This window comes from Glycine soja, chromosome 18 (genome assembly GCF_004193775.1).
Source record: "Glycine soja cultivar W05 chromosome 18, ASM419377v2, whole genome shotgun sequence".
NCBI classification, from domain to species: Eukaryota; Viridiplantae; Streptophyta; class Magnoliopsida; order Fabales; family Fabaceae; genus Glycine; species Glycine soja.
Window position 1 is genome coordinate 9515349 of NC_041019.1, and position 9852 is coordinate 9525200.

The 9852-nt window shown below is 28.5% G+C and overlaps 1 protein-coding gene across 1 annotated transcript; it reads right to left on the reverse strand.

Moving 5' to 3' along the window:
• Positions 1-7078: 7078 nt before the first annotated feature.
• Positions 7079-7815, reverse strand: LOC114394476 (glycine-rich protein 5-like). The gene has a single exon (XM_028356059.1). The coding sequence runs from the start codon at positions 7737-7739 to the stop codon at positions 7272-7274; it is 468 nt and encodes a 155-aa protein (XP_028211860.1). The 5' UTR covers positions 7740-7815; the 3' UTR covers positions 7079-7271.
• Between the last annotated feature and the right edge of the window lie 2037 nt (positions 7816-9852).

Consider the following 9852-nt stretch of genomic DNA (forward strand, 5'->3'; position numbering starts at 1 on the left):
CCAAACTTTATAAGGACTACATTAATTAGTCATATCTTTAGTCAATGTAAGGTATCAACCTCTTAAGAGTCGATGTCCCAACACACTTTCTCATGTTTAGGGCTATGGGTATAGAGCATGGAGCATGACAATGCAGGTAGTCTAATAATAAATCTAGGATAGATTCTAATGTCATTTTAGAATTTTGGTTCATAGCCTACCTCGGCCCCCACAAATCTAGGTTGAAAGGTGAAGACTGCTCAAGCTTTATAGGACTATATTGGTCATATCTCTAGTCTATGTGAGGTATCAACCCCTTAAGAGTTAATATCTTGATGACTTTACTCTACAACACTTCACTCAATCTTTCTAGTTTTCTGCACGTCTTTATATAACCTTTTTCAAAACATTGGTAACTAATTATGATATATTGTAATTAAAGCAAGTTAAAGGTGACCACAATTAAGGAGACTTTTCACCATAATGCTTATACAGTGTTGTTAGAAATAAAGAGTTATTCACCTATTTAATAATAAAAAATTAAGCTCCTATAAGTATGGACAAATATGTGAGGAGAGAGAAATATACATATGAACAACAAAGTACTGACAAAAAATTATGAGAAAGAAAAAGTAAAGCAAAATTGTTACATTGATAAGAAAAAAAAAATCTTATCATTACCTTGTCCCCTAAGCATAACCCTATATTTGACTGCTTGCAATGCTTCTTAGAATGATTCATCTCCTTTGGAGGCAACGCATTCTACATATACTATTATTGTAGTTGCCCAGAATCATGACATCTCAAACAATTATGAGTCGCAAACTTAAATGATCATGAATCATGACTTATAGCTAAAATAATAACAAACAAAATTAGTCTGAGACATGTGTTAGCACAATCTTTAACGAGATGTATTCTTGATACGGATTCGAGAATTTAGAAAGAAAAAGGCAAAAATAAAAAAAATGTGGGAGAAAGTGAGTCTTAGAAAACTTTTTCAAGAAAAGATATATTTATAAAGAAAAAATAGTGTGAGACCAAGTCAAAATGATAAAGTGAGTCAAAGTCAAAATACATATCTATTTTTCATAAACATTAAATTAATTTTAGAAAGATTTTTTCTAATTAATTATAAGAAGGTCATTGACTTGTTTAAATTAACCTTTTTGAAAATCCAAGTTGTTGACGCAATGGTATAAGGTCACATTTTCAAAATAGTGAGACTAATTCAAAATGATAAGATTGGATCAAGTTAAAATAAACATCTACTTTCAATAAACACCATCCCAACTTGGTTGGGGGAACAAAACTAGATAATAAAATTTATTCTTGATATGAACTTACGAACTTAGAGAAGAAGGCAAAAAAAATGGTAAAATATGAGTCTTAGAAAACTTTCTTAAGAATAAAGAAAAATAGTGTGAGATCAAGTCAAAATGATAAGATGGGTCAAAACTAAAATAAATATCTATTTTTGACAAGTACTAAATTAATTTCAAAAGAATTTTTTCAAATTAATTATAAGAAGGTCATTAACTTATTTTAATCAACCTTTTGAAAAACACATAAGATTTGCACAATAATGTAAGGTCCTATTGTGTTTACTTACAAGAATGATCTACTTAACATAAAAGTCATATTCAATTTTCTCCACATATAAAATTTTCTTGAGTCAAGATCAATAACGTACCGCATATAAGATTAATTTCAGATTCAGTCAGTTGAGATACACATGTAGTCTTTAACTCAGGAAAAAAAATTAATCATTTGATCGAAATATTCAATAAAAATAAGCATATATTTTTATAAGCACTAAAAGAACCTTTTAAAATATCCAACCAAAATATGCAATGTATACAAGGCCATTGATTTGTTTAAAGTCTATCGATAATTCTTAATGATGTGTATTATATATTTCCTTGAAAGTTTTACCCAATAAAAAAATTTGGTTTTAATTATAAAATAAATGAGACGTTAATTTCTCATCTAATCAAACACCTTATTATATATTGTCCTTTTCTCCAATTTATTTTCGAAATGCATTATTCTTTTACCCTAGATGACTTTTTTTTCCTTCTTCGTTGGGACAAAATGGCAAAGTAAATATTTATATCAATTATATATTATTATAAGGTAACGGTTTAAAAATTAATTCAAATGATTTTTCGAATAGTTAGTTCACTTTATCTTCCTTCAGATGACTCTAAATTAATCAACCTTTAATTATTCTTAATTAATCAACAAGTTAGTGAACTTTTACTTCTTTATTAAGGAATTACCTTGAAATGCAAACATGCCGTAAAAAATTAGTTTTAATTTTTTAACGAATGAGATTTTTTATTTTTCATCTAATCAAACATCGGATTTTATATTTCATTACCCTCCAATGTATTTTTCAAATACATTTCCCTTTTGCTTCCGTTAACTTTTCCCGTTTCTTCTTCATTAACTATTAAGGGGCAAAACAACAAAATATATAATATTTATTTTAACTACATTTAATTATTATTGTTATTGTTATTATAAGATAATTTTACTTTCATTAAAAAAATTCTTCAATAAGGGAAAAATGATAAAATATAATATTTATTTTAAGTTTATTTATTTATTAATTCAAGGTTAAATTACTCATTTGGTTCATATAGTTTTATGATTCTTATCTTTTTAGTTTTGAAAGTGATTTTTTGAGTCCCTGTAATTTACATTTTAATTCTCTTTTAGTCTAATTTAAAAATGTTATTTTTAGTTCTTATAGTTTGTATTTTAATTCTCTTTTAGTCACTATAATTTGAAAACTATAAAGATTAAAGAAATAAGAATCATGAAACTATAGAGACTAAAAAAATCACTTTCAAACTATAGAGACTAAAAAAGTAAGAATTATGAAACTATAAGAACCAAATGAGTAATTTAACCTTAATTCTTTTAATTTTAAATCTTCTTTCAAGCTAAAAGGTGTTTAATAATTTTATTTATTTATTTATAATTATTTGTGTCACTCAATAAAAAAAATACTTATTAAAATAATTTTTTTTATAAGTAAAAGTTAATTGTTAATATTGTGAGTTTTTGTTAGTAAAGAAGATAGAACTCGTAAACTTTTTTCTTTTTTACTTTTTCTTTAATCATTCAATCAACCTTATTATATCTTCTTAAAAAATTATTTTAATTAAGATGCATTTGTTAAATTATTAAAAAGCATTGAGGAGTTGGCTAAAAGCAAGGGAACCTGCGCAAAGGGTGATGAAAGAGAGTCCAGTTAACCAGCAGTTAGTTTAGAGACCACCCCATGGAGGCCTATTTAATGTTTTATTTTATTGACAAGTATTAATTGTTAGTGTTAATTTTTTGTTATTAGGAAGATTGAACCCACCATCTTTTCATCCTTTCCTTATCTTTTAATCATTATTCAACTCATCTTATATGTCTTATGCATATTTAAATATAAAATTGACGCTGCTTTCTTCTTTCTTCGGAGAAAATCTGAGTTTTGGGGTTGGTTTGTGTTTAGGGATTGACGGGTCAATTCATCCAGGCTCTTATTGATCGGAAACCTCTCTGCATCAAAAATTAATGCCAGGACTTAACACTATTCTTGGCCTTGAAATTGAAACTAAACATGTCAGCAGAATCCAGCTCCACAAATTTTGTGTTAATGGCTGGACCATCCTTTTCTCTCATCCAAGTTGTCATTGTGTTTAATGAAGAATAAGAAAATATAAACATTTTATCATTTTAAACACCTCACTAACTTTTCTTATTTGTTTTCTCTCTCTTCCTATCATATTATAAATCCCATGTATTTATATTTTTTTTCTCCCTCTCTGGATAGGTGTTGCATAGGAGTTTGGGATGTCCTTTAAACTTTTTCCTTTAACTAATGTTCTTTCTATATTATTTTTTAGTTTCCTATATTTGTTTTCTTATTTTTTTTTATTTTTTTTAGTTTCCTGTGTTGAACATTGATGGTTTTTGGGGCTAGCTGGCCTTCTTCTCATGCATGTATATTTAGGTGATTTTATACCCTGGCTTATACACCACTGAGCTTGGTGAGATGGCTTAGTATTATGAGGAGTAAAAATTTTGGATTTATCCTGTCATGACCTACAATTCCACAATGAGTGAATCAAAGACATTGAAGCCTACATTGTGAGTATCCCATTTTTCACTTGGATATATGGTTTATATTTTAATATGATCATTGAGGCTAACAATTTGCTTGTAACAACTGCGGCTCTAGATTGTCATGTGCATTATATATGCCCTCAATTAGTATCTGTGGGCCATTTGTGCATTTCTAATTTCACATTGTGCTCATTTCAAATAGTAGGACCCAGGGAGTGTAATATTCTTCAACAGGAAGGTCAGCATAAATGGGAGATCACTTGGACAGGTGAAATTTAGTTTCAGGAAGGGCAAGGTTGATTTCAAACAGTGGGGTAATGATATGCATCACCAAACCACAACTGAATCAACCTCTATGTATAGTTGCTGATCCCAAAGGCAAATATATAGGGCATGTTTGAATAAGTTTATTTAGAATAGTATTTTTAACAAAAGAAAATAATATGAACTTCTTCGTAAGTTAAAATTAGTTAATTCATATAATTTTTCTAAAGATGAAAAAATTAATTAATGAAAAATTCATTTTAACTTAAGTAACTCATTTCTTTTTTTTCTTACTTATTTTCATCTCCAATAAATATTTTTAGATAAATTTATCCAAACAAAATTTGAATCATTGTTAATTAATGAGTTTCACCATTAGAAAGAGAAGAAGTATCTACATAGTCGGTGCTGAGTTAATGATTTTCCAATCATATATATATATATATACTGTTCATTCTAAAATTTATGATGGTTAGGTCATTTTGATGCCTTGGAATAAATGGTTTCCATAAATATTGTTCACATTAATTAATACTTTCACATTTTGCTGCTCAATCATTCACGTTGTGCTTCCAAAACAAATAATGGTACTAGTTTTGTGCATCAATTTCCTTTGTTTTACTGCTCGGTAGTCATTCTCACGATCGTACCATCAACATTTTTTTATAGTTTTTTATTAGAAAAAATAGGTTTTGCAGTGGGGTAAAATATTTTTACACTATCATTTAATTACAATTTATTATGTATGATAAATTTATTAACTTTTATGATAATTACTTTAAAAATCATATTAATATGATTTATGATTAAATGATCAGAAATGAGTATTAAAATGTTTTTATTATTAGCGAAATGATTTCCATAATAATTCTATTAAAATTAGTTTACATTTAGAGATTTTATGCTTGAGCTAAGCAAATGAATAAGAGGTACAATTAAAATTCTAAGCTCGATTTTTAATTTTATTGTTTATATTTAAGATCTAAAATTTGAAAATAAAAATTCTTAGCATTCTCATTAAAAATTTATTTAATAAACTAAAATTTAATATAGTAGTATAATTACAAAATTAATAATATATAAATTATAAAAGATAATTTTCCAATTTTTTTCTATACTGTATTGTGCTTCTAGCTATCATTATATTGGTACGTGGCCTTTAATTCCTCCTCCCAATCATTAGTTATTTTTTATGATTTTTTTTCTTTTTTATACAATTTTTTTTTATATGATTTCTTCTGTTTGGTTAACCCTCCTCTTTTTATGCCAACGACTTCTGTTACACCAACAACGATCATTAGATGCATCCATTCATCGCCTTTACCTGAAGGGAATGTCATGGCGAAAACATGAGATGGACATTTTTTTTTTTTAATTTTACAAAATGAGCATGATGTTGATTCTTGGATTTGTTTCATTTTAATTAAAATGAAGGGGGAAATTAATTAACCGTGAAAATGAATGATTGAAATTGTGATTAAATATATTCATATGCACAACAAACTATTAAATTTTATATATATATATATATATATATATATATATATATATATATGGCTAAATATATCTTTTTATTTTTTAATACCCACTAAGAGAATAATTATAATTAGAAACTTCATCAATATATAAGTTTTAAAGACTAACAATTAGTTTAATTACAATTGGTGGCTCTGAATTTTTAGCTTACGACTTTATAAGCTTTCTCATAACCGGGGGAAATTACATAAGCTACAAAAATGAGATGCAAAGATATAATAAAAAAAAATTATTTTTATTCATGTTTTATTAGTGTAAAAAAATTACATTGTCAACTAACTTACTAATCAATACATATCAATATATAGATGATTTTATAACTCAATTTGTAAAAAAAAGGTATTCCAAACATTTACACTAAATTAACACAAGTCAACAAACTTATTGTATTCAAGGAAAAAGAAAAGAAAAAATCTTGCCCTAAACTTTTATACTGAGTATTATAATTAAATTTATAATATTGAACAGTAAGAATTGTTGTATTTTTTTATTCTAAATATTGTTTTATCACTATGGGTAAGAATTGTGTGTGTGTAAATTTCTTATTTAAAAAATATGTAAACATTAAATGAAGCCGTTCAATTATATATGAATGGTAAACATTAAAAATTATCTAATGGTCGTATGACCACTTTAGAAACACATAATTGTTTTACATTGACCATTGAAATAAGATCTATATACACATGTACATTAATGAAACTATATAAAAGTCAAAGATAAACGTCCATTCAACTTCGTTAGCTTTAATTACAATATTTATTCGTACGTATACTACAATCATAAACAAGCATGAAAATTATCGTTGCTCTGTTTGTTTGTTTTTTAACATGTCCCTTCCCATTTCCCTTTGCATCCTTTAATTTCTTTTCTACCTGCTTTTTGCCAAAGAATGTAATGTAGCCAAACACTTCCATCCCAGAAACGTTTGTGTTTCACGTTACGACGGTTGCAAGTGACTTTTTCATTTGAGACAGATTCAAAAGTAAAAAAGGTTACGAGATGTTATCATATATATAGAATCCATGGATTTTTCTTTTTATTTTTCCCTTACCAATATTGACACATGCATGCAATTTTCATCAATGTGTACGTCCTTCCATATTTAGAAAATATATACAACTATATAGAAGTAAAAGGGTGTAGAACTGTAGATAGAGAAGAGTGAGGAGAAGGAAAACAACTCTACTAAACTAGAGTTAATAACATTCAATTTCAGAATTATTTTCACTTGACACATAAATGCTTGAAACAAACAAGTGAACAACGTACGTGAACATATGAAAGCTGCATGTTATTAATACCAAACACAAGAATAGCTAGCATGTCCTCATTATGTGGAGAGTGCAACAATATTAATGTTTTCATGGAAATCCACCTCCAGCTCCACCTCCAGCTCCAAATCCTCCACCGGCACCACCGCCGAGTCCACCGCCACTGCCACCTCCAAACCCTCCTCCACCACCTCCTCCAAGTCCGCCACCGGCACCGGCACCACCGCCAAACCCGGCTCCTCCTCCAAACCCTGATCCTCCACCAACTCCGCCGCCGCCGCCAAATCCTCCACCGCCACCGCCGCCAAACCCTCCTCCGGCTCCACCACCGGCACCACCACCAGCACCAAACCCTCCTCCTGCACCACCACCTAACCCTCCTCCTCCGCCACCACCAAACCCGCCTCCACCTCCTCCTCCTACACCTCCTCCAAACCCTGGACGATGGAAGAAGTTCTTCTCATCCCTAAACGAACCCTTTTCACTCCCAAGCTTCCTTGCATCAATGGTGCAAACAAGGGCACCAAGAAGCGCAAGAAGAAGAACCCTAGAAGCCATCTTGTGCTAGAAAAACCAACTAACTTGGACAAGATGGCTATTGATGTGAAGACTGAGAGAAGGAAGAGTAGGGTTTATATAGCAATGCCCCAAAGGGTGGTTAAAACAACTAAGAGCTACTAAATTATTATGGATGCATACGAACATGCTTTAAATTGGATCATCTTCTTAACCATGCAAAGGCGTTGGGATACATAAATGCTTCCAACTGCCTCTATTTGACAAAAAAGACAAACCTCAACCACTCGCATATCTCAAGGATCCCACTATTCATTTATCTCCTTTGTCATAGAAGCTTATTCACGTTGCTCAGAGTCCTCTTTTGATCTGTTTTTGCATGGGCCTGATCTTGCAAACATGCAGCTTTTGAGTTTCAATATTCTTTACATTCAATACAACACTCTGACATATAATATATATATATATATATATATATATATATATATATATATATATATATATATATATATATATATATATATATATATATATTCATGAGTTTCTAGTGACTTCGTGTGAATTGATACTTGAAGTCTGAGTTTTTTGTGATTCACATAATTGTAGCGCAAATTTTTAACAGGTATCAAGTCTCAACTATAAAATGTTGTTGGAGTTATATGTGGTCATGGACGTAACTAAGGATTTTGTTTTTTTTTTTTTTTTACCAAAAAGAGCGTGGATTTTAATTTTGCAGCAACCTTAAAAAGAATAACATTTTGAGAAGAAAAAAAAAATAAGATGGCATCTTTTGTGGTCGTTTGGAATGGCTCTTTAGTTTTTCGATTTGACTTTTTCTTATTTACCTCATGGAGTATTGAAAAATGATTATTAAAGTGTTGCTGCATGTTTGACTCAGAGAAAAATGATATTCTAGTTTAATTTAAGAAGCTTAAAAAGAGAAAAGAGGATTAATGGAGTCTGAGTTTCTAATGTCAAACTTGTAAAAGGAAAGGGGAGAAAAATAAGTGGACCGGTCATAAATACATATATGACAATCGATTAATTAAGAAAAATATTTGATAGTAACTCAATATGTTATGTAGCATTTAGAGAGAGAAAAAAAATAAAGATATAAATATTATCTATAACACTTATGATGTGATAGAAGAAATATAAAAAAAATAAAAAATATTGATGAGGTGTTTAAAATAAAAATAAAAAAAGATTTATGTACGATGTTTTTGAAAGAATAATTTGATTGTGTTATATTTAAAATTACAAACTTCGTTAATTTTATAAAATAGAATTAAAATGCTGCTAATTATGTAAGGTTTACATGAAGTAAAAGTTATTGACCTATAGCAACAATTTCTAACTGACAAAAGTTATTAGAATTACAATAATTTTATACTCATTTAATCACAATTTCACAATTTCATTATTAATATTAAGATAATTATTATAAAAGTTAAAAGATTTGTCATACATAATAATTTATAATTTATGATTGAATAATAATATAAAATTATTTTATATTATTACTGCATAGCTATTTCTTTTCAAAACTAAACTACTTTGTCTATTCCAAAGTATTTTAGATTTAAAAACAAATTCTTTAAAGTATTTTGGTTTGGTTTGATTGGTTTTATATATATATATATATAAAAGATTAAATGACTGTAGTCCTTCAATTATTGACTTATATTGAATTTAATCCTTAAAAAATTATTTTATTGCATTTGTTCCTAAAATTTTCAAAACCCCGTTAACTCCCTTATTTAACTTTATTAATTTTTTTCTAGTAAGTTATCTCCACTGTTGTAGACAATGTGAATGAGACTCAAATTGGTACAATCGATGCACCTATACTAATGTTTGTTCCCATAATCAAGTTAAGTTTAATTGTACGTACTTTCTAGCGAGTAATAGAGTTGTAATATGATTTTTTATTTATTTTTACAAGACACACTGAATGTTGATGCTGAAAATGAAAATACTAATGTTCGAACAGGTAGCTGTAATACTTGTATCACTTTGACAAGTCTTTTTACAGTTCTCATCTTTCTGTTCTAATTTTCTTTCTTTTCTTTTTGTATTTTCATGCCTCCAATGAAGAACTAAACCTTTTTTTTGTCTAATCTGGGGTTAATCAAAGTTTAGTTTTTCATGGTTG

What these genes read in the sequence shown, in the direction of transcription:
- LOC114394476 (XM_028356059.1), bottom strand. Translation starts at nt 7,739, where the DNA reads ATGGCTTCTAGGGTTCTTCTTCTTGCGCTTCTTGGTGCCCTTGTTTGC.